General features: G+C 43.8%; 1 protein-coding gene across 6 annotated transcripts in view; it reads left to right on the forward strand.

Moving 5' to 3' along the window:
- The first annotated feature begins 2,682 nt into the window (after positions 1–2,682).
- Positions 2,683–25,993, forward strand: part of FCHSD2 (FCH and double SH3 domains 2) — a 222,723-nt gene continuing 199,412 nt past the window's right edge. For 2 of the 6 annotated variants that reach the window (XM_074955029.1, XM_074955058.1), the window contains exons 1-2: positions 2,683–2,812; positions 7,060–7,157. In XM_074955029.1, coding sequence (XP_074811130.1) covers positions 2,792–2,812; positions 7,060–7,157 — 119 coding nt within the window. In that variant the 5' untranslated portion in view covers positions 2,683–2,791. Of the gene's footprint in view, positions 2,813–6,333; positions 6,353–6,753; positions 6,808–7,059; positions 7,158–25,993 lie in introns of those variants that run through there. The other 4 variants (XM_074955020.1, XM_074955038.1, XM_074955048.1 and 1 more) reach the window with 3 other exon arrangements.

Below are 25,993 nucleotides of genomic sequence, written 5' to 3' on the forward strand. Positions count from 1 at the left end.
ATGGTTGTATGGGTGATCTTAACTAAATCAGAGGGAAAATATCTATTTAACGACAAAACTGATGTCCAAAGTAAACTTTTACACAACCACAAACTAACCAACCTGGCTGTCATTTCCCCTCAGGTGCTGTCTCCATGGCACCTAGGGAGCAAGAAGAGCTAACACTGTCAACAAGTCAGAGCCCATGTTGGAAGGAGCAGACAAATATGCCACCCTTTGGCCCTGGTTCTGATTAACCTGGGAGTTGAAGGCACTCAGCACCTTGCAGGATGGTGCCTGTGAAAGGCAGCAGCAGAGTAAAATGAATAAAACTCATGTTCACATCTGCTGTTCAGAACTACAGCGGGAGAACCGACACAGCTCATGACAATTTCACACTGTTGATGCTTGGGAAAGGTCTGAACAGTGCCTGAGGGGCTTTTCTGTGGGAAAGATAATCCAAAGAGACTAAAGTAGCAGAGACCACAATACTCAAGAGGATGGAAGAATAGCAAAGATAGTCCCAACAATCCAGATGTTTTAAGGCTGACCTGGGAAGTAGAGAGCTCCTTATCCATTCCAGCAGAAGATGGAGCCCTCAAGCAGAGGGCAGGGTCAGCACCATCTACCTTCCTGATGGGAGCCTCCTTACCTCATGTTTATACCTAACTCTGCCAATGTTTTGAAGCCCTGTTTATACAGAAACTTTCATTGTAAAGAATCACACAGCACTTTGCAAATTATGGCACAGTTAATTTAATATTGACAAAAAGGTCAGGATTAATAGCCTTGGAGAGTGAAAACCTTGGTTCATGCACAGAACGGGTACAGCTCAGGTACCTCAATGCAAGTACCAGAGGCAAACGGGGACACAGAGGAACCTTGGCAAAGGTTCCATGGCAGCTGGAGGCTGTGAGTGAAATAAACTGGGAGCCTTCCAATCAGTCTGAATGAAGCTGTTGCCAGGAGTGCTAGGAAGGATTGAGAGCAGAACACTGTAATTCATTAGTCCTGCTGCTGTTCAGGAGGTAATTCTCCCAGTCACCCTGAAAGACCAGTAAGTGATCACAGCAATGTGCTGTTTCCACCTAAGGGCTGCCAAAGTCAGGGACACCTGCTAGTGAGAACACACAACAGAGACAGGTGAAGATCTGGGAGAGATTTAGTAAGAAAGCCTCCCTACTTCCAAGCCCCTTATAGAATTAGTGAATACTTCTCATTTACACAGCTATCTAATCAGGACTCCCCTCTTCAGATCCCACTGTTGAATCCCCTTTACGGCACCATAAGCGTAAACACATCTTTGCCACATCTTTCACAACTCTACTCCTGCTTATATCTTAGACCTTGGATCGCCCCCATCCAGCCCTCCCACAGAAACCAGTGCCAATACCTCACTCACCTGCTGCTCTCATCTCTGCGCTGCCTTTTCCCACACCGCTGTCTTTGCGCAGAATTCAGAGTAGCAGCCGTGTTAGTCTGTATTCGCAAAAAGAAAAGGAGTACTCGCGGCACCTTAGAGACGAAATAAATTGGTTCGTCTCTAAGGTGCCACAAGTCCTCCTTTTCTTTTTGCACAGAATGCCCTTCCCATCCCCACCGGACAAGCCACCAGGCCTCCCGCCAGAAACACACTTTGTCCCTAAGGCCCTGGCCTACGAGTGAGTTTACACGAAGCCACAACATTAAAACAGAACAAAACAAAAAAAAACAAACACCTTTCCCAATTAAGGTTTGGTTTCCCACTGCATCCCACATTCCGGGCGTCTCGCTTTAGCCCGAAAGCTCACTGGACCAGGGATGATCTTTCTGTTTGCGTAGCTGAGCGCGCTGCCTCCGGGGCAACCCTGCTCACCGCCAGCGGACAAACGGCAGCACAACTTGCTGACCGGGGAGAGAGCAACCAGGGCTGCTCTCTCTGTGCCAGCTGCCTATCCCCTGCCCTGACCCTTCGCACCGGGTGAGTAAGCAGCTATCCCATCACTAGGGCGGCCGCTTCCTCGGACAGCCCGGTAGCTACAGCTCGCCTACCCCGCTCCCAGGAGCGCTGCTACGCCGGCAGCTCCTCCGCTCAGGTGCGGCACGAGCAGGGGCACCCCCACCGCCGCCGCTGCGGCGGCTCCGTCTGCAGCTCCCCCACCCCGCGCGCCAGCCGCACGTGCAGCCCCAGCCCAGAGCGCTCGCGGCACAGAGGCACCGGGAGGGGCGCGAGCGAGGGCCGCGCGCGCACACACGCCCCCAGCCGGCCGCGGTCTCTCGCGCGCTAGCCGCCGAGCCGAGCCCCGCCCCCGCCTGGCGGGGAGGCCTCCGTCCCGCCCCGCTCTCTATGGTTTTGCCCCCACGTCTACCCAGCTGGGCGGACCGTGGCCTGTGGCTGCCGGAGGCGAGGCGGGAGCCGTCCGGCGGGGTCTCGGCCGCGCTGGGGCGCCATTTCCCCACTGGCCTCCAGGGAGCGCTTCCCCCCCCGCCGGCGGCCGCGGCGGGGCGCTGCGGAGCCGCCTTCCCACCCTCCCCGCGGCCGGGGGCGGGCTGGCTGGGGGCCGGCCGTCCCCGCCTTCCCCGCTCTCCCTCCCCCGGGCCGGGACTCGCCGCTCGCCGCCGCCGCCGCCTCCCAGAGCCGCTCGGTGCCTCGCCGCCGCCGCCGCCGGGCCATGGAGTCCGCCTGAGGGAGCCGCCCCCGCCCATCCCCGCCGGGAGCCGCGCGCTGCGCTCCCCCCCCGCGCATCCCATCCGGGCGCCGGCTCCTCCCCGCGCTGCGGGGGCCGCGTCCCGCTGCTGAGCGGGGATTGATGCGGAGAGCGACGGCAGCGCCATGCAGCCCCCGCCGAGGAAGGTGGGAGCCGCGGGGAGCCGCTGGGGCGGGCTGCATGGGGGGTGGGGGTGGCACTGGGGCTCAGGGACCGGGGTACTGGCTGTGCGGGGGGGTTGGGGCTGGGTGGATTGGGGATCGGGGTATAGTGGGGGTGGCACTGGGGCTCAGGGACTGGGGTACTGGCTGTACGGGGGGGTTGGGGCTGGGTGGATTGGGGATCGGGGTGGGGTGGGGTGGGGGTGGCACTGGGGCTCAGGGACCGGGGTACTGGCTGTACGGGGGGGTTGGGGCTGGGTGGATTGGGGATCGGGGTGGGGGTGGCACTGGGGCTCAAGGACCGGGGTACTGGCTGTACGGGGGGGTTGGGGCTGGGTGGATTGGGGATCGGGGTGGGGTGGGGGTGGCACTGGGGCTCAGGGACCGGGGTACTGGCTGTATGGGGGGGTTGGGGCTGGGTGGATTGGGGATCGGGGTGGGGGTGGCACTGGGGTTCAGGGACTGGGGTACTGGCTGTACAGGGGGTTGGGGCTGGGTGGATTGGGGATCGGGGTGGGGTGGGGGTGGCACCGGGGTTCAGGGACCGGGGTACTGGCTGTACGGGGGGGTTGGGGCTGGGTGGATTGGGGATCGGGGTGGGGTGGGGGTGGCACTGGGGCTCAGGGACCGGGGTACTGGCTGTACGGGGGGGTTGGGGCTGGGTGGATTGGGGATCAGGGTATAGTGGGGGTGGGGGTGGCACTGGGGTTCCAGGACCGGGGTACTGGCTGTATGGGGGGGTTGGGGCTGGGTGGATTGGGGATCGGGGTGGGGTGGGGGTGGCACCGGGGTTCAGGGACCGGGGTACTGGCTGTACGGGGGGGTTGGGGCTGGGTGGATTGGGGATCGGGGTGGGGTGGGGGTGGCACTGGGGCTCAGGGACCGGGGTACTGGCTGTACTGGGGGGTTGGGGCTGGGTGGATTGGGGATCGGGGTGGGGTGGGGGTGGCACTGGGGCTCAGGGACTGGGGTACTGGCTGTACGGGGGGGTTGGGGCTGGGTGGATTGGGGATTGGGGTGGGGTGGGGGTGGCACCGGGGTTCAGGGACCGGGGTACTGGCTGTACGGGGGGGTTGGGGCTGGGTGGATTGGGGATCGGGGTGGGGTGGGGGTGGGGGTGGCACTGGGGTTCAGGGACCGGGGTACTGGCTGTACTGGGGGGTTGGGGCTGGGTGGATTGGGGATCGGGGTGGGGTGGGGGTGGCACTGGGGCTCAGGGACTGGGGTACTGGCTGTACGGGGGGGTTGGGGCTGGGTGGATTGGGGATCGGGGTGGGGTGGGGGTGGCACTGGGGCTCAGGGACCGGGGTACTGGCTGTACGGGGGGGTTGGGGCTGGGTGGATTGGGGATCGGGGTATAGTGGGGGTGGGGGTGGCACTGGGGTTCCAGGACCGGGGTACTGGCTGTACGGGGGGGTTGGGGCTGGGTGGATTGGGGATCGGGGTATAGTGGGGGTGGCACTGGGGTTCAGGGACCGGGGTACTGGCTGTACGAGGGGGGTTGGGGCTGGGTGGATTGGGGATCGGGGTATAGTGGGGGTGGCACTGGGGTTCAGGGACCGGGGTACTGGCTGTACTGGGGGGTTGGGGCTGGGTGGATTGGGGATCGGGGTATAGTGGGGGTAGGGGTGGCACTGGGGTTCAGGGACCGGGGTACTGGCTGTACAGGGGGTTGGGGCTGGGTGGATTGGGGATCGGGGTGGGGTGGGGGTGGCACTGGGGCTCAAGGACCGGGGTACTGGCTGTACTGGGGGGGTTGGGGCTGGGTGGATTGGGGATCGGGGTGGGGTGGGGGTGGCACTGGGGTTCAGGGACTGGGGTACTGGCTGTATGGGGGGGTTGGGGCTGGGTGGATTGGGGATCGGGGTATAGTGGGTGTGGGGTGGCACTGGGGGGTTGGGGCTGGGTGTATTGGGGATCATCTGGGTGTGGGGTGGCACTGGCAGTACTGGTGGCATTGGCTGTATTAGGGTTGGGGGGCTACACTGTGAGCATGTGGGGTGCTGGGTGTATTGGGGTAGGGGCATTAGCTGTACACGGGTTGGTGTATTGGGATGTGGGGGGTTGGTGTGGGAGTGCCACAGGCTGTATTGGGGTGGGGGGCTGGGGGCTCGGGTGTATTGGGAGTGAGGAGTTGGGGGTTATTTGTGTGTAGAGGTTGGGGTATGTGAGGGTATGTCTTTATCTGTATTGGGGGGTTAGCGTAGGGCTTGGCTTGTATCGGGCTGGAGGTGTATCAAATAGGATTGAGAGCTTAATTCACCTTGCTGGTTGTGTGGATGCATGTTGGAGTATGGGGGATTTGGAATTGTCTGTATTGGGGTGAAAAAGGGGCTAGGGTTAGGGAATGGTGTCTATTGAGGTACTGAAGTGAGCTGTAGCTCATGAAAGCTTATGCTCAAATAAATTTGTTAGTCTGTAAGATGCCACAAATACTCCTTTTCTTTTTGCAAATACAGACTAACACGGCTGCTACTCTGAAACTTGAGGTGATAGAGTATGGCTGGATTGTGTAGATGAGGGTTGTTGGAGTGGGGGAGTTGTGTTTTGATGGTTGTATGGAGAGGAGGTTGTTTGGATTGATGTGGGAGATTGGGGTTGGAATAGTTTACAGTGAGACTGATATGATGATTATGTTGGTGTGGAGGGTTGGAGTTATATAGATTGGGGTTGAGAGTGTTATTCTGTGAGTAGAAGAGATTATGGGGGTTAGTATATGGAGTGGGATAGAGTTAATTGTGTATGTAGGAAATGGTTTGTGGGTGCCTGTGTGGAGGGAGTTGCATGGGTGAGGGTTATTGGGTGGGGGTGTCTGTGTTGTGTAAACAAAAGGCTGCTGTTTGTCCATCTCTTGTCATTCTCTGGGCTCCCTGGCTGCTCTGGGCATCCAGCTGCAGGGGATTCCTAATGACTCTGCCTCTGTTGTTGTGAGGATAGACTCTGCTTCCTTTGAAGGATTCTTATTTATGTTTCATTGGATTTTAGTTTGCATTTGGCATTTCATTTATATTGCATGTGTGCTTTATGCTTTGCCTCTTGTATTTTTTACATGCAATTTTATTTTCACTATGTAGGTTTCAACATTTGTATTGTTTTAAAAAAACCTAAACCCCTTTTCTGCTTAATCAGAGCATAGGGTTTGTATGTTTTGCTGTATCTTGAAAGGAGCTGAGGTGAGAAACTTGTCTTGCTGTAGTGCTGGGATTGGGGGTTCTTGTTGCTGGGGGATTATTTTTGGTGTTGAGGGGGAAGCTGTTGCTAGCAGATGAGATCTGGAGGGTTGTTTTGCTTTGAGAGAAAGGGGAGGTTTGTGGCAGATCCTTTCCTTCACCTCGTCCCTGTCTTTCTCTCTTCCCCTCCCCCATAGCAGAAACTGTTATTTATTTCCCCCTTCATGCATGCATCAGATTTTTAGATGCATCTATGTAGCAGCCTAAAAAAGAAACAGCATCCACGCATCTTGGCATTTAACACGTTGATTGATCGAGATCTCTTGTTTTAAAAACCCCATGTTTCTGTGGCCAGGTCAGTCCTTTTCTGGGGTTAATGTTTATCACAACAATCCCTCCCCCACCCACTGCCATGCTATCAGCTATCACTCTAATACCCAGGCTGCTGAAATCTTAATGCCATAAGATTCAAAACATAAAGCAGGTATATTATAGTGATAAAAAAAGGCACAACCTTTCTGAAGTCTTACTGTTAAGGAGGGAGACTTTTGATCTGATATACTGGCAACCACATGACTGCGTTTAAAGGCATGTTCATGAAACCATTGTAGGAGTGTTTAATCAATGCACATTTCATGAATGTGTAAATTGTTTTTATTAAGTGTTAAATCTGCAGCAGGTTATTTCTTTCCCCCAACTCCCTTATTTGTTTCAAGCTGAACCTCTTTTGTTGTAGACAGGTTTATCCTCAGAGGTTTGGAAGAAGAAAACATGCATATTTGTTGTCAACAAGCAAGACACAGCTCTGAGGTGCTTGATGTATGAAATGCAGACACCGCAGGGTTAGATCCAAACAATATATAGTAAAATCAGTCTTTGGTTAAGTAGATGCATAGGGTTATGTTAACCAAGCAAAACACGTTTACACATGCTGAAAATGTTTAATTTGCACATTCTGATGGACAGTTAGATTATAAAGTTAGATGAAGGAAATCAAATATTTTTCCCCACTGAAATGACAGCTGGACCCTACATAAAATATATGATCTGTCTTTTTTGTAGGTAAAAGTTACACAAGAGCTAAAAAACATTCAAATTGAGCAGATGACAAAACTTCAGGCCAAGCATCAGGGAGAATGTGATCTACTTGAAGATATGAGGTAAGGTTACAGCAAATGCTACCAAATTCCTGTAAGATCTCCTTTTGGAAGAACATTGGGTTACAAAACTCCAGGAACTGACGATGGAATTTCCTCTTGGATTTCCTGCTTTTAGGCTGTTAAAGTTTTGACACAGCTGGGAATTATAACGGGGACTAACACAGCGCAAATAGTTTTTTCTTCTCTTCAATGGGGCAAGTGTACAAATGTGTCATGAAGAAATCCAGAAAGTATTGGTCTGTTCAGCACTATTTTTCTTTGGGATAGACTCACAGTTCAAGTGATGTCTCTAGTGTTAAAAACATTTTTTATAAATACTTTCATAAAGGTAGTGATGATTTATAGTTAGCCATAGGAAGTTTTAAAGAGCATTCACTACATGAATTTATTTTTTTGTGCAGAAAACATGAGTAAAAATATTTGCACTAGTACTTATAAAGCACTTTTGTTACATAACCTTGCACATTGAGATCAATAGAAAAGTTCTGCGTGTTTCATACAGTAGTTTCATTATTTATCTTTAAATAATGTGAATGTTTGTCTTTATCATTTATGTATGTTATGATCAAAGCAGGACTAATGGGCACCTGGAATTATGTGGCGAATGAATCACTAACCCTGTTTAGAAACTGTCAATTTCTACAATGGGCATGCTGTGAAATAGTCAAATGTCATCAATACACCTATTGCTTTCCTTCTTTTTGGCACCTTGTGCTTCACTCAGTAACTGAAAATCCAGTAAGATTACTTATCAGTAGAGAGCAAGTGAAGTGCCAGCTCAAAGTTTTAACTTCACAAGAGATTAGAATACAGTGAAGTTCTTACAGTTTCAGTCTGTCTCCTTACATCCCATGTCAATAAAACTTGCAGGTTCAGAAATGCATGCACTTTCCATCTTTGTCTGAACCCTGCTCTCTTTCATGGGTAGTGAAACAAGCTTCTGCATGGGAAGGATCACCACATCTGTTATTTTACAAGTAGTAGCTATACATTATTTGGAAAGTAAATACTGGTTAATGAGTAGCAGATTGGTATGTGAGGATTTTTTTCCTTAGATAGAAACTTAATTTTATTATATCTGCACCTGGTAACGCTGCTTTAGTTCAGGTTCTGTCAGCATTTCCTTTCTAGACCCTTATTTTCAGGGGTTTATAGTTTAAGCGTTTATACTTGTTTTCTGCTGAAACATGGCATAAAAATCTTATTGTCTCTGGTCACAGAAAAGTTACAGGAGAGTACAAATGTTTTCTTGAATTAATATAATTTTTAAAATGTTAGTGTTACAAATTAAGAATCTGTATTAAGAGTCTGGTCACTGAGTAGACATAGTAGAGCCTTTCCATCATATGCTATGTATTACACATTTTATCTGTAAAAATCTGTTTTTTCAAAAGAACGCTCTTTACCACTTAGGTACAATAGTATTAAAAAGAAAAACATTTTAAAGCAATTTTTTCCGTTCTTTACTCTTACGGTTTGCATGCAAGAATGGAAATGAAGCTCCTAAAGGGGGTACACCTGCCATTCTGTGACTTGACTAATTTTCTGTCTATGTAAGACTTAAATAGGTGTCTTTCCTATAGTATGAATATATGGACTCTGTGTTGTCTTCTAAACTGGAGTTTCAGTTGACAGTACAGTGCCTTATTGGAATGCATGTGTGAAAACAAACACCGCAGGTTTTTAAACAGCAAGTTAGTACTCGGTCCTTTCACTTATTGGGGTCTGGGTTCAATTTTTGATTAGATTTGATGGTAAAAAACTTTGTGCATTTGATTCGGTATAATCTTTTAATGGCATTTGACTGACTAACATTACCACCACACAGCTTTTGCAGGCTTTGCAGAAGAAGAGCTGGTATTAGAATAGCAGGGATGGTGTATGTTTGAGATGAATTTAAGCATGGTGAATAATGCACAGTGACCGATGCCTAGCTTTTGTGAAGGTTATCCGTGTATCTCCTTCACGAATTTGTCACTGTCCTTCTATCAAATGTCAGGGTTTGGAGCTTGCCCTTGAGCTCTGGCAAGTCAAGGTGTAAAATTTGTTGCTGACTCTTATTTTGTGCTTCAGGCACTCCTTAAATCTAGCAACTTTTAACCTTTTCCCTTATTTTTGACCTCTTCCTCAGAACATTCATTTGTAGCATCATCCTCTCTTCTGGTTTTGTGTTTCTTGAGCATTAAAATGACCAGCTTTTCAAGAGTAGAAGTAATTCTTGTGTTTGTGTCACTTTTCAAATATAAGGCAGTTAGTTGAGTGTGATTTTATAGGGACTATGCCTTTTCTGCAGCTCATGCCATATATATGTAATTTCTCATTTGGAGATGGATGTCATTAAAAATAGTAATTGAAACTACAGAACTTCAATAGCAAGTGCAAACTATGCAATTCTTTTGTTATGGCTAGGCTTGGAGAATTCATTTTTTAAATAATTTGGACAGATATCACCAGTGTTTGTTTTAAACCATTTAAAATGATTTGATTTGCATTTTCACAATTGAAGGAAATTATGGGGCAAAGTCAGACTATTTAATGACAGTAGACATTAAGATTCAAAAAGTTAAAGCTTTATAATGGTTAAAACACAAATTGTCAACATCTCATGTCAAAATATACAAAAGTATCTTTAAACTCCAAGTTCTAAAGCAGCATTTTTTTCTTTCTTTGCCTATCTGTAAATTTCTGTTATGGATGGAAATATTTTTTCCTTGGTTTATGTGTGTGTATGGTGAAATTGACACCAATAAAACCTAATCCTTCCAAGCCATTAAAGGTATACAAACAGTCCTGTAGTTAGTCAAATAGAAATGGGGAGGCAAAGGCAATGTGAACTGGTGGGCAAAGGATGTGAGGTCAAGGGGACTTTCTCCACAACAGTTTAAAATGCTAAATAAAAGTTCCTGTCTAAAAGACTTTAAAACATTTCAAAACAAATGTGTGTGGACTGGGCGGATGCAGCAGGGGAAGATGGCTGCCTAAACCTGGAACTGCTGCTCAGCTCCACTAAAATCTGCTAACATCTGCTAAAGTAAGGCAGAGTTTTTGCCTCTGGGTGGTTCATCCTGCTTTTAACATCTTAGTAGCAGATGGATCTCATTTTGAACCCCCCTTCCTCCTGGGACTCCCCACAAATTGCAGAGAAGCAGAGGCTCTCTGACAGCCCTGTACAGTGCAGCATGGCACCACTCACAGTGGAGACCCTGATAGGCCTGTATCAGATCTATAAAATGCTAAAGCAGGTATCAGAAGAACAGATTATGCTTCGAAAAATATCAGAGGATATTTCTGAAATTAAAGCCACAGCTGCAGCACAACAGGTCAGTTTGCAGGAGCTATCCTCCAGGATCAGGGAGGGCTCTGTTAGGATCATTGTAGATTAGCACCTTGAATGGGATCTTGCAATATGCGTTAACTACTTATGCTAAACAGTCTGTTACACTTTGTATTCAGGTGACACTTCAACCACCTTTCCCAGACCTGTAGAATAGCTCTGTGTAGCTCAAAAGCTTCTCTTTCACCAATGGAAGTTGGTCCACTAAAAGCCCACCTTGTGTCTCTAATAGACAAGCAACAAAGTCTGATCCAAAATCTACAAGATAGAGTGAATGATTTGGAGAGCTGGTCCAGAAGAAATAATTTGAGAGTGACTGGGTTCCCTGAAGATGGGGAAGAAGAGGGAAGTCTAGTAGAATTTTTGTCTAAAACCTTACTTGGGATCTTTCCTTACATCCCAACAGAGAGTAGGACAGAGAGAGTGCCCACTGCTTCCTAGCCACCAAAGGCAGGGCATTTATATTAAAATTCCTAAAATACAGTGTGAAAGAATCCATCTTTAAAAGAGCCTGAGAAAAAGGAAAGTGAGCTGGAATGGGCACAAAATAAAGATTTTTTTTTCCCCACTGCAGCTGGGATGTAGTTTAAAAAAAAAAAAAAAAGCCCTGTTTACTATGGCAAGGAAGCTGGCGGAGGAGAAAGGCGTGACCTAATTTTATAGCCTTTCCGGTTATTTTTAAGGTCGGGCAGGGTGGCCAGCTCATTAGCTTCTCCAAACTGAGAAGCAGCAAACTGCATTGCCTCCATATAATAAAACACATTAACCATATGTTGCCTTGGGATTTACCTTTGCTATTCAGCAGTTGTTGCCAGGCTGTTGTCACCAGCAGTAAAGGAGAAACACCCACCTCAGCTCTGCATCCCTATATGTGCCATCTTCCCTGTACGTAAAGTAAGGAGGAACCATCAGATGCTCAGACGCAAATCCCTCTGATTTTTTTCCAGCAGATTCTTCAGTAGTATCTGTCTTGTATAATCCTAACCTTTGATGCAAAGATATGTGTATTTTAGCCCCAAACCCTTTTTAAAATGTGCTCAAGATGTTCACCCTTCTTTCTCCCCCCCCCCCCATCTCTGCTTTTGTAATGGAGAGGGGTTGGGGAATAATCATTTATTTTGCATTCGACATGGATGCAAAGAGGATACATTCATTTGAGCTGCCCCCCCAACCTGATTTTTTTTTCTCCCACTCTGACTTGAGAGCGTGGCTGTCTCACATCTTCCTTTTCTTACAGCCGACCTGTTGTATCTCCTCTCAATTCCTTTCAGAGTAACAGCCGTGTTAGTCTGTATTCGCAAAAAGAAAAGGAGTACTTGTGGCACCTTAGAGACTAACCAATTTATTTGAGCATAAGCTTTCGTGAGCTACAGCTCACTTCATCGCATGCATGAAGTGAGCTGTAGCTCACGAGAGCTTATGCTCAAATAAATTGGTTAGTCTCTAAGGTGCCACAAGTACTCCTTTTCTTTTTTCTCAACTCCTTGTGCATTTGGCACTTACCCTCTTGCCACTCTGTTTTCTCTTCTCCCTCCTCTCCACCTAAACTCCTTTTGAATTTCCGAGGATACCCTTCATCCTGAACTCCTCACCCTAGTTATACCCCCAGGGTCTCGATGGCATGACATAAGATGCATTTTGGGTTACTTCTCCCCGTGAATACCTGTGGCTAATTTCCTTACATGTGTTTCTGGGAACATAAAAGGAATTGCTTCCCTGTTACATACCTGTGAAAATTATGGCTGCCCTAGGTGACATGAAATTGGGTCAGACCCAGGACAGCTGCAATATGGTTTTCCAGCTGAATTTTATGTCTGGTTCAAAAACACCCTGACTCCCAGAATGGCTGAGGCTTTTCATGGAGGCACTCTGTGCTCTTTAGTGAATGAAGCCCCGATCTCAATCATTCTTAAGCCTGACAGATGCCCCAGAATGTGCTAGCTATCAACCAATATCCTTAATCAACTTTGATATTGAAGTATTGTCTAACATCCCAGCTGGGTGATTAGAAAAAATAATGAGCACAATACATCTGGACCAGGTGGGTTTTATACAAAAGAGACATGGGTCAGACAACACTCATTGGTTTTTCAGTATGCCATCCTACTACCAAAACCCCTTGAAACTATTGACTGTTTTGTCACTGAATGCAGGAAAAAACCTGCATCAGAGTTAATTGGAAGTAATTTGTTCCTCATTCTACAAAAAAATCAGATTTTGTCCATTTTTTGTGTCTTGGATTAGACTTTTGTACTCCAATCCTAGCTCCCATGTTGTACCCAATAACTACATCTCCCCTCTTTCAGTCTTCACCATGGTATGAGACAGGGCTTTCCCCTGTCCACACCATCTGTTTGATTTTTTTCCTTAGTGCTATCGGCAGTACAAATTAGAGCAGTGGTTCTCAAAGCCGGTTCGCCACTTGTTCAGGGAAAGCCTCTGCCGGGCCGGGGTGGTTTGTTTACCTGCTGCATCCATAGGTTTGGCTGATCGCGGCTCTCACGGGCCACTGTTCGCAGTTGCGGGAAGCAGCACGGGCCAAGAGACGTGCTGGCCACCCTTCCCGCAGCCCCCATTGGCCTGGAGCGGTGAACCGTGGCCAGTGGGAGCTGCGATCGGCTGAACCTGTGGACACGGCAGGTAAACAAACCGGTCTGGCCCGGCAGGGGCTTTCCCTGAACAAGGGGCTGACTGGCTTTGAGGACCACTGAATTAGAGTATACCATGAATCCAGGGTCTAAAAACAGTATCCTAAGAAATTAAAATATGTTTTCATAATTTTATATATCATCAACCCCCTTCAGGCAATCTCCAATGTATTACGAACTATTAAATTCTTTGGGAAAATCTCAGCATACAACATTAATTTGCAAAGGTCAGAGGCTCTCAGTATCTCTTGAAGGGTGCATAATGTCTCCCTCTTAGAATTACCTTTTGCTGGCAGCAAGTGTAAATCGGGTAGTTGGTAGTCCTCTTTCCTAGAAATATATAAAAAAGTAAAAATTAATCGTTTTATCACACAGTTGGCTTTGGATTTACAAAGATGGCAGGCCCTTCCTCTATCCCTTTGGGGCAGAGTTAGTATATTAAAGATGAATGTCCTCCAGAGAATTCTGTTTGTCCTTAATTCCTTGCAAGTTTATATTCCCTGGTTTCTGTTTTCCCCTGCCCCAGAATTAACATTTTTCAAACTTTCTTGTGGGGTATGGGCAACAATCCCAGGTTATCCTTTTAAAAATGCAACTGCCTATGAAGTCAGGTGACTTTGGGCTTGACTGTATTTCCTCAGTCTTGAGCCAAGTGATACAATGGCTAGCACCCCCAACACTCACGCCCTCCAGCCTGGCTGTACATGGAGAAAGTAGTTGTAGCCCCCTGCCACTAGAATCTGTTCTAAATAAATAGTAAGGCTATATTATCAATTATTTCCTAGACTAACTTGCCAGTTGCCACTGGGGATAAGAAATTCTGTTCTGTTAATTACCAGCATATAGGATTCACCAAAACCACAGGGCCCTAAATGCACTTGTGTATTACACAGAATCATAGAAATGTCAGAGTGGAAGGGACCTTGAGAGGTCACCTAGTCCATCTCCTCACACTGATGCAGGACCAAATATACCTAGACCATCTCTGACAGGTATTAGTCTAACCCGTTCTTATAAACCTCCAATGACAGGAATTCCACAATCTCTTTGGAAGCCTATTCCAGTAGTTAACTATTCTTAAAATTAGTTTTTCCTAATATGTATCCTAAATCTCCCTTGCTGCAGATTAACCATATTACTTCTTGTCCTACCTTCTGTGGATATAGAGAACAATTGATCTCTGTCTTCTTTATAACAGCCCTTAACATATTTGAAGACTGTTATTAGGTTCCTCATCAGTCTTCTTTTCTATGACTAAACATGCCCAGTTTTTTAAACGTTTCCTCATAAATTAGGTTTTCTAAACCTTTTACCATTTTTGTTGCTCTCCTGGGCTCCCTCTGGTTTATCAACATGTTTCCTCAAGTGTAGTGCTCAGAACTGGACACAGTACCCCACCTGAGGCCTTACCAGTGCTGAATAGAGTGGGACAGTTACCTTCCATGTCTTACATATCACACTCCTGTTAATAAACCTCATAATAGTAACCTTTTATGCAACTACATAACATTGTTGACTCATATTCAGTTTGTGATCCGTTATAATCCACAGATCCTTTTCAGCAGTAACTGCTGCGTAATCAAGTTATTGCCCATGTTGTGGTTGTGCATTTGATTATTCCTTCATATGTATCATACTTTGCACTTGTCTTTGTTGAATTTAATCTGGTTGATTTCAGACCAATTCTCCAATTTGTCAAGGTCGTTTTGAATTCTGATCCTGTCCTCCAACGTGTTTGCAATCCATCCCAACTTGGTGTCGTCTGCAACGTTTATAAGCATACTCTCCATTTAGTTGATAGTAATGGACCAAGGACAGATGCCTGCTGGACCCCGCTACTTATGTATCCCCACTTTGACAGCGAATCATAGATAACTACTCTTTGAGTATGGTCTTTCAATCAGTTTTGCATCTACCTTATAGTAATTTCAGCTAGACCACATTTTCCTAGTTCGCGTATGAGAATTTCCCAGAAATGTACTCAAGTATAATATATGAAAACGTTCTCCTCTTCCTCCATCTCTTTTGTCTTCCTTCCTCTGTTCTTGAAGTCTTTCCACCCTAACTTCTCTTCTTTAGTCTTCCCTTGCTTACTTAGTTTAGTCCACCACTCTTTAGTTCATTTCTATTCATCACTCCCATGGTGTTCTTTCTTTCCATGTTCTTTCACCTTTTCCCCCTCACACAGTATGTTCTGGGTTCCTCCCCTTCTCCAAAATTCATTCTGTAGTTCATCACACTTGCCCTCCATACTGAAAATCCATTCTCCACTTATAATTTCTGCATGACACAATTCTATCTGTTTCAGAGTAACAGCCGTGTTAGTCTGTATTCGCAAAAAGAAAAGGAGTACTTGTGGCACCTTAGAGACTAATCAATTTATTTGAGCATGAGCTTTCGTGTTCTATCTGTGTTTCATTTGTGCCCTTTTCCCCCAGTTCATCAAATCTTGACCTTGCATTTTTCTGCCGTCAATCCAGTTCTGGTATCGCACACTCGAGTTCGCTATTCTTGATGTCTACTCCCCTCCAAAAGTTTACCTCAACCAGCTAATATGTGTTAAGGCTGCAGGCTACATTAGCATTTTAACAGTGTTAGCAACCACCTTCCTATGGAGACAAGGTCTTTGTGTCTGCTTGCTCAACCCTTCCTGGCCAAGAGGCTCCTCTTTTGAGCATTCCCTGCCCTCTTGAGCTCTGTTCTCCCATGTAGGATGCTGCATTTACTACTGCATTTACTACTACATGTTGCTCTTTCAGCTCCTCAGTGGACTTTCTTCCACTTGTGCTCCACTGAGATGCGCAACTGCGGAACAGTTGAAGTAAAGGCTGGTAGTCTTCCTCATGGAGGGGAAGAGAGGAATTCTTGAAGGGGAAAGGGAAGGGTACTTTGGGGCAGAGAGGTGGAGGAGGGTAGCACAGGGTGTGGGAGAGGAGATTCTGGGGGCCGGAAAGAGAAGTGGATATTATTATTAATCATGTTTATTATGCTAGTGCCTAAAGACCAACTCGAAATGGGGTTCCATTTTGCCAGACACTGTACAAATGGAGCAGACAGTCCCTGCGCCAAAGAGCTTACAATCTAAATAGATAAAACAGATGCAGGCTGGGGGGGAAGGGATATAGCAAATAGCAGAATGAACAATGTGATGACCGCATATGTCATGCTAGTTCTAGAGAAGGAATTGATTGCGGGTTTTCTGGTTGGGGGCTGGGTACAAGGAAAGGGAGTAGCTGCAGTCATACGGTGGTGATGCTCCCCTGTAGTGACAGGACTAAGTATGACTGAACATTACAGATCTCAAGAAGATAAATTTGCATTTATGAATGCATAGTTATATCTGTAGATGTCTGGTTGCCACTGATATTAACATGGCATTTTATGTATTGAATTGTGTTCTGCTTAATGAAGTTGCATATAACCTTTTACTGTGATTTCACTTTACACTCTCCAGGGAACTCAGCTACACTTCTGTAATCTCTCGGATTGTTGGTAGCTGTGTGATAAGGTTTTTGGCAACTGGGGCTGAGAGTTAAACCTACTGAAGTAGAAACAAAGTACTAATTGCAGCTTCATGTATATTTTAAACATAGAGTATCTAATACAGCAGTTACAACTCAGATCATCTAAAATATTCTGATGTTAGGAAAATCCAATCATTCTATAACATCCTGTGTTACAAAACAGAAGCTGAGAAAAACAGGTCTTGAAAAAGCTGCAAGAGGGCTAAACCTTCTAAACAGAGGGAAGTGCTGTGCGGCCCACTATCCAGAGGCAACATAGTGATGAGAGGATTGGGCCAAAAGAAATCTGATGAGGTTCAACAAGGACAAGTGCAGAGTCCTGCACTTAGGACGGAAGAATCCCGTGCACTGCTACAGACTAGGGACCGAGTGGCTAAGCAGCAGTTCTGCAGAAAAGGACCTAGGGGTTACAGTGGACAAGAAACTGGATATGAGTCAACAGTGTGCCCTTGTTGCCAAGAAGGCTAACGGCATTTTGGGCTGTATAGGTAGGAGCATTGCCAGCAGATTGAGGGACGTGTTCATTCCCCTCTATTTGGCATTGGTGAGGCCTCATCTGGAGTGTGGTGTCCAGTTTTGGGCCCCACACTACAAGAAGGATGTGGAAAAATTGGAAAATGCCCAATGGAGGGGAACACCAATGATTAGGGGGCTGAAGCACATGATTTACGAGGAGAGGCTCAGGGAACTGCGATTATTTAATCTGCAGAAGAGAAGAATGAGGGGGGATTTGATAGCTGCTTTCAGCTACCCGAAAGGGGGTTCCAAAGAGGATAGATCTAGACTGTTCTTAGTGGTACTAGATGACAGAGCAAGGAGTAATGGTCTCAAATTGCAGTGGGGGAGGTTTAGGTTGGATATTAGGAAAAAACTTTTTCACTAGGAGGATGGTGAAGCACTGGAATGGAATGGGTTACCTAGGGAGGTGGTGGAATCTCCACCCTTAGAGGTTTTTAAGGTCAGGCTTGACAAAGCCCTGGCTGGGATGATTTAGTTGGGGATTGGTCCTGCTTTGAGCAGGGGGTTGGGCTAGATACCTCCTGAGGTTCCTTCCAACCCTGATATTCTATGATTCTGTGGTGACAAGTCCAATATCTACCAGTCCCCAGTTGTTGGGAAGATGGATGATGCTGGGATTCCCACTAGGATCTTGTTCCCGAATCCTGTTTGAGGCTCCATCTTTTGCTTTAGTCTCAGGCTTTTAGGAATTGATACATTCTCAAGGAATGTATCATCAGCTCCTAAAGGAGAACACTTCAATCTTCCTGGACATTCTATAACAGATTTAAAAGTAGTCATACTTGAACAAAAAAACTTCAGAAACAGACTTCAAAGAGAAACCGCAGAACTAAAATTCATTTACAAATTTAATATCATTAATTTGGGCTTGAATAGGGACTGGGAGTGGCTGGCTCACTACAAAAGCAACATTCCCTCTCCTGGAATTGACACCTCCTCACAATTACTGGGAGCGGACTACATCCACCCTGATTGAATTGGCCCTGTCAACACTGGTTCTCCACCTGTGAGGTAACTCCCTTCTCTTCATGTGTCAGTATAATAATGCCTGCATCTGTAATTTTCACTCAATGCATCTGAAGTACTGGGTTTTTTACCCACAAAAGCTCATGCCCAAATAAATCTGTTAGCCTTTAAGGTGCCACCAGACTCCTTGTTGTTTTTGTGAATACAGAGTACCACGGCTACCCCCTGATACTTGATTCCTGGAATGAGTCCTGGAAAGGAGAAGCAGTTCTTTACACAGACACAGACACTCTGCTGCCCAGAGGCTCCTGGCAAGGAGGTGGAGTTATCTTTAGTACTCTACTGCTCCTCAAAATTCCTGAGTGCTGCAGCAGGGAGGCTGTATCTGGACTACTTTATTCCATCTCCAGGGTTGTCATCTCTAGTGAATAGCTTTGTTGCTTGCCTCTGCTACTCATAGATGTTTCTAAGCATCAGCAGAGTGAAATTGACAAGATTCATGTTCATTTCACTGTTCCCAGAGGTTCCAAATAGTATCAGTTTTTACTGTCTTGCTGCTTGGGGAAGTGAGCAACAGCTGGAGCTCGCTAACTGCAGACTCAGGAAGAGTGTGTTGCTTCATTTTGCTTGTAGCTCACCATGAGGCGAGAAGATTTAATCTGGAAGTTTAGAGTCTTTAGCTGTTGATGGCATTTCTTTCCTCACAAGAGAGATTCCTTTTCGCTAGTGATGAGTATGTGTTGATATTTTTCAAGCTGTGCCTACTTAAAATCATTCAGTAAGTGCAGCATCGTTCATTTGGTGTTCTAACATGAAAACACTTTCTTAGAAGGCAGTGTTACTGCTTCTGAATATTCTTCTGCCTAAAGTGCTGCAGAATTTGTGGTCTAGGTATGTTATCTATAATTAGGCAGTCATTTAATAACATACATTCTTGAAGGAATTAAAGCCCTGGTGATGTTTGCACTGGAGCTGTTTGAAGGACTGGAATACACTGAAATAATTTTGCCTAGGAGGCATGGAAATCTAGGTTTGCAGCCTGGAAAAAAAAAAATTTCAATATAAACATAGCAACAGTGTAGTCATTCAAGCCAATCTTGGCACAGTGAAATGAGCGACAGTTCTTTTAAAATTCTTGTTCTAACCTGGTATAAAGCAGTAATGGATTGCCTGCTTTAATACCGGTAGGTATCATTATAACTTTGACTAACTGACAAAGTTCTAGTTAATTCTGGAGTGCATTTTTTTTTGTGATCTGAAGTGGAAACAATAGTAAAATACAGTTATGTTTATAGGAGGAAAAAAATAAAATGTATTTATTCTTCCATTTGGACTTGAACTTTGTTTCTTATAAGAAAGCTTTATTTAAATCTACTACACAATGTAAATGGGGTTAGGTTAATGACATTTATTTCTCTAACAGCTTGCAGGAAAGCTCAATATTTTTCCATTAGTAGCGAGTGAGCAAGACACTTTTAGTCTGCTGTTGTGTTGAGCAATGACTGAAAATGACTCAGACTACTAAAGACTGATAATGTTTTGCTATTGGTTACATTTACAGTCTTGACTAGAAATTACTTCTCTTATAAAAATTATTCTCCATTCCTTAAGTCATTGATTCTCTTTGGGGCTTAACTTTTATAGGAGTAAAGGAGTAAGACAAATTCTCCTTTTTTCCTAAAATATTATTTTAGTAGCTTTCTGGAGCTCTGACTTAGATTTCAGAGTAGCGGCCCTGTTAGTCTGTATCCGATGAAGTGAGCTGTAGCTCACGAAAGTTTATGCTCAAATAAATTTGTTAGTCTCTAAGGTGCCACAAGTACTCCTTGACTTGTTCGTTCTTCATCCAGTGCAGTTGTGCAGAGCCTTCACTGTTACAGTATCCACAATAATAATGTGAAGTGCCCTCGAGTGAGCATATTTATTTATTTTTTGTTTTGTAAAAGCTGCTTTGAAGCATTTAATACGGTTTGGGTGCCAGTTACATGAATTAGGATACATAGTACAAATAATGATACAATGCAGAGAAATGTACTTCCTTTTTCCACCGCCCATTAAAGGACTTGATCCTGTAAGATGCAAGCAGTCTTTCGAAGTACTGAATATCCTCAGCTCCCACTTGTTTCATTGGGAGTTGAAGGTGTTCACCACCCTTCCTTTTCACTATCCTTATTATGGGCTTAATCTGGAATTGCACACACGTTTATTAAGGGAATGAATGAAGGCTGTTTGATTTCCTGTTTTGGTAGAGATTCTGTTTGTTTTCCAGTTTTTGTATCCTAAGCTGGCAGTGCTCTCAGCTCTTTGCACTTTGTCTACATTAAGGAAATTTTCTAAACAATTCCTGCTGTTGCTTGGGAGACTTAATGTAACTGTTTTTAAACAATGTGTCTACCCTGGTCAGAGCAAGTCTAATTGACATGGTGCTGAAAACGGCTGCTGGAGTTCGAGAGCTGCCAACATTAGAAACAGTGGGAATTTTTTTGTACAAATTCCGTAGTGTAGATTATGCTACAGGGTTAGAGAAGAAAGACTTCTCTGCACCAGGAAATTTACCTGTAAAATGTGTGACGGTAGCTGGAGTATCTGAAGTGATGCTGAAAATAGTTAAATGATCAATGTAGACAGGACCAGTATGTATTCAGTAGAGTTTCAAGAAATGCGGGTGGATTTTAGGTTGACATAGGTTAATGCAGGCACTTGATGGTGCAGTGTGTTGGTATGCCAGTCTTTCTTTTAAAATTTGGATTCCTGGCCTGGGTTCAAGTCCAGCTTTGGAGTCAAAAGAGAAAATGCGTTTGTCCTTGTCTCTAGTCAGGGCTTGAAAAATCTACATGCCTTCTCAATGCTAATGAATGGGAAGCTCGTCCTGGTGAATGAGGGGACCTACATCAAATTCTGCAGAATGTATGGCTTCTTCATGGGAGGAAAAATTCTGTCTATCTTTGGTTTATATTCAGAAGGTTCTGCTAATGTTGGGCTGTTTTCTTGAGCCAGCAGACGAACCCAGTTTGCTGCCTCTACTGCTCCTGCTTTTCCCACTTCGCCACTGAATTATATTAATTCTGGTTGGTGTTGCTTTTGCTATTCCTAAGGGACCCTCCACTCAAATCCTCTTTTATGGCTGGTGGGTTTAGTTTTCTGGCTGGTAGGTGTCTGATACATACATAGATATTAGGACTGTCAATTAAAAAATAATAGGATACCGTTTATTTAAATATTTTTGGAAGTTTTCCATATTTTCAAATATTTTGATTTCAATTACAACACAATACAAAGTGCACAGTGCTCACTTTATATTTATTTTTGATTACAAATATTTGCACTGTAAAACAAAATAGTATTTTTCAGTTCACCTCATACAAGTACTGTAGTGCAGGTTCCTTATTATGAAAGTTGAATTTACAAATGTAGAATTATGTACAAAAATAACTGCATTCAAAAATAAAACAATGTAAAACTTTAGAGCCTACAAGTCCACTTAGTCCTATTTCTTGTTCAGCCAAACGTTCAGACAAACAAATTTGTTTACATTTTCAGGAGATAATGCTATCTGCTTCTTGTTCACAATGTCACCTGAAAATGAGAACAAGTGTTTGCATGACACTGTTGCAGCCAGCATCACAAGATATTAACATGCCAGATGTGCTAAAGATTCGTATGTCCCTTCATGCTTCATCCACCATTCCAGCGGCCATGCGTCCACGCTGATGTTGGGTTCTGCTCGATAACAATCCAAAGCAGTGCGGGCTGACGCATATTCATTTTCATCATCCACGTCAGATGCCACCAGCAGAAAGTTGATTTCTTTTTTGGTGGTTCGGGTTCTGTAGTTTCCGCATCGGAGTGTTGCTCTTTTAAGACTTCTGAAAGCATGCTCCACATCTCATCCTGATCAGATTTTGGAAGGCACTTCAGATTCCTAAACCTTGGGTTGAGTGCTGTAGCTATCTTTAGAAATCTCACATTGGTACCTTCTTTGCATTCTGTCAAATCTGCAGCAAAAGTGTTCTTAAAATGAACAACATGTGCTGGGACATTATCTGAGACTGCTGTAACATGAAATATATGGCAGAATGCAGGTAAAACAGAGCCGGAGACATACAATTCTCTCCCAAGGAGTTCAGTCACAAATTTAATTAACACTTTTTTTTTTTTAATGAATGTCATCAGCTTTGAAGCATTTCCTCTGGAATGGTGGCCGAAGCAAGAAGGGGCATAGGTTTAGCATATCTAGCACCTAAATAAATACCTTCAATGCTGGCTACAAAAACCTCATATGAACGCCTGTTCTCACTTTCTGGTGACATTGTAAATAAGAAGTGGGCAGCAGCATCTCCTGTAAATGTAAACAGACATGTTTGTCTTAGCGATTGGCTAAACAAGAAGTAGGGCTGAGTGGATTTGTAGGCTCTAAAGTTTTGTAGAAAAACATCCAAAATATTTAGTAAATTTAAATTGGTACTGTATTCTATTGTTTAACAGTCTGAGTAAAACTGTGATTAATTGTGATTAATTTTTTAAATCACATTTAATTGAGTTAACTGTGATTAATTGACAGCCCTTTATATAAAATATAGTTTTTTTAACTTGTGTCAAGTACATAAGTATGTCCAATTTTCCATGGCTTGTCCTCTTCTTGTCATTCTTGGTAACGTGAAAGGGACTTTGCATTTCACATTTATATTCTGAAATGTATGAAAAATGAACTATAAAACAAAACAGCAAAACCTGATCAGCTCTCAGCAATAGTATGGGGCAAAATTATCCTAGCTAGGTAGCTGCATGTATTGCAAATATACTTGGCAATGCATGTCTGATTGTGGTAGCTCTTAAAAGGACAACTGCCAAGAAGTTTAAACAATCAATGTAGGTTTTAAAAGTTTAGTACAAAGTTACCAAACTGAATGTTAGAAAAGTTTTTATTAATTTTAAAAAAATGAAAAAGGAATGTTCACTTGCAATATTTGTAAACCAAATTTTACACCTTTATTAGTGCATAAGTAACTAGAAAGTGAAACTCACTAAAGAGTCCAGTCTCTTCTTGTACATGCTGACTGAACTGTGAAAATTAGACATAGTAGCTTAAAAGTTAGATTTTAAAGTTTTTTCCAATTTTAATACTCTTAAGGGGTTGCTAGTAACCACGTAAGGATCTTTTAAAATCTTTTATCCTGAGTATTCCTTCTCTCGGTGCCTCTGAGAATGTATCTAGGTCCAGTCTCCACATTCTACAGCGAGTTGTTCACATAAAGTCTCTATCCTCCTTCACTCTGTGCAGCAAGAATCCTTTTAATGTGGGAGAAAAAAGGCATCAGTGTCTAATTTTATGAGAATAGCTTGGCCATGCAGAAGACTGAGGAAGATTTATGGTGGTAGAGCCATTATATATAGCTCATTTCTAGCTCAAATGCCAGATGCAAGTCATTCAAGGATAGTGAATAAAATGTTTTGGCACTTGGGAGCATGTTTAAATACATATAATACCAAACATAAATTTGTTGTTTATTGGGTCTGGTATACTCTCTGTGCATATCAAAATAAAGAATTTCCTTTGAGAGCAAATACCTCATGGTGATCTCAGTTGAAAAGTATGTTTTTACTGGTCTTTGAGTGTAAGAATTTGTGAGTTAATGAATGCTGTCTGAGAGCTTCCTAGCAATGTTTGGCAAATTTGGGCATTTATTAAATTGCTTAAAAACAAATGTATGAAAAACAAGTGTAAACGAGGTGTTCATTGGGCTTGAGTTGAGGATCTGCTAGAAATTGAGGTGAGGGGTTCAGTTTAACTAAACAGACTAAAAATGACACTAGAATATTAAAGTTTCTGATACCATGCTAAAATAATTAAAATAGTGTGTCTTTCCTTATGGTGAAGTAATTGAGATGTAAGTTATAGAGTTGAGGTTTTTACTGTGTTTTGATTTACGTGTATTAGTGCTGATGTAAGGTTCTCTCTATCTTCTTCCATTTTTTCCTAAAAGAGAATGGGGGTTGGGGGGTGACGACACAAGATTTCTGGATTGTAGTGGCTACTCGAGGAAAGATGCAAAACTGTTGGCACAGGGATTGTGGTAACTAAATTCAATTGTTGCCTACCTACACTAAATGCCAAGGTGTAAATTGGCTTATGATACAAGCAAAGTGGTTGTGAATGAGCGGGTGACTGCTTTTATAGCTGAACTGGGAGCTGTTGCTGTGTGAGTTAAGGTCTTTTGCTGTATACTTTCCTTTTATCTGATTATACTTCATCTCATAATTTATACTTTTGTTTTATCTAATTGTTTAATAATTCTGCAAGAAGCAGGAACAGTTGCCTGAACTTCACTTCACACTTAGGGGAACCTCCTTGCCACCCTGCAAAACACCTCCTTCATGCTGGGTAATCTTTTAGATTTTCCTTTCTTTCCCCCAAACTGAACTATGAACTCAGAACAGTTACGTTTTTGAAATATATTGGTATTGCATCGCTTGCTCAATCTGCAGTTTTTCTGGCCCTATTGCTGTATACCGAGACCATTTCTAGATTGCTGACCTCTAAATTGCTTTTGCTTTTTTTAGGTGTGTTTTCGTTAGTGAAACAAGGTTTTAGAAGACTGGTTTACAGCCGTTATATAGTTTTAATTTGTTTACTACTTAACAGATTGCCTTTTGTATGGATGAGTTTGTATGTGAGTGGAAAAGGTTATCTAAAACAAATAACCTAGTTGACAGCAGTTGTATGCAGCGATCTTATAACAGTGGTTTCCTTTGCTTTTCCTGGCCTTTCCTCCTCTATTTGTTATGTAGCACTCTTGTGGCACTTCATTTCACTGTGTGTCCAATGGTTTATAAGGTAAACTTTCTAAGTTTTCTGCATGAACTGTGTAACAGCATGTGTGTGTACGTAAAGGAGAAGGAAGCAGTCATGTTACTTTCAGTTAATTGTTAAGTGGTTATACAATTTTCAAATGTGACTTTCAATCATTTATTTAAATAAAGAAGTAAAATGCAATCGAGAAAGGTATAGTCAAAAAAGACACATTCAATATAAGTAATAAGAACTTAGTAAGCACAAGTCAGAAGTTCTGGACCCTTTTGGTTTTTAAGTGATTAATTATAACTACTTGAAATACATCAGTGCTATTGTTGCATTGAAATATAATCCAGTTTACAAATGGCAAGGTTACTCAATCTACTATACTAGTAGCTACAATAGGCATTAAATATGCTTCAGTAGTACCTTCCCTGGGTCACCTAACCTGTAGGAATTTCAAATTCTGACACACTATCTTCTGTGCCATAATTATTCCCTTAATGTCAACTTCTTTTCCTGAAAGACAGCAATATATAGCAATTACTAGGGCTGTCAAGCGATTAAAAAAATTAATAGCGATTCATCATGTGATTAATCACGCTGTTAAACAGTACCATTTATTTTTATACTATTAAATAGAATACCATTTATTTAAATATTTTTGGATGTTTTCCACATTTTCAAATATATTGATTCAATTACAAGACAGAATACAAAGTATACAGTGCTCACTTTATATTTATTTATTATAAATATTTGCACTGTAAAAATAAGAGTATTTTTCAATTTACCTAATACAAGTACAGTAGTGCAATCTCTTTATCATGAAAGTTGAACTTACAAATGTAGAATTATGTACAAAAAATAACTGCATTCAAAAATAAAACTATGTAAAACTTTAGAGCCTACAGGTCCACTCAGTCCTACTTCTTGTTCAGACAATTGCCCAGGCAAACAAGTTTGGTTACAATTTGCAGGAGATAATGCTGCCCGCTTCTTGTTTACAATGTCACCTGAAAGTGAGAACAGGCATTTGCATGGCACTGTTG

This window comes from Natator depressus, chromosome 1 (genome assembly GCF_965152275.1).
Source record: "Natator depressus isolate rNatDep1 chromosome 1, rNatDep2.hap1, whole genome shotgun sequence".
Lineage (NCBI taxonomy): Eukaryota > Metazoa > Chordata > Testudines > Cheloniidae > Natator > Natator depressus.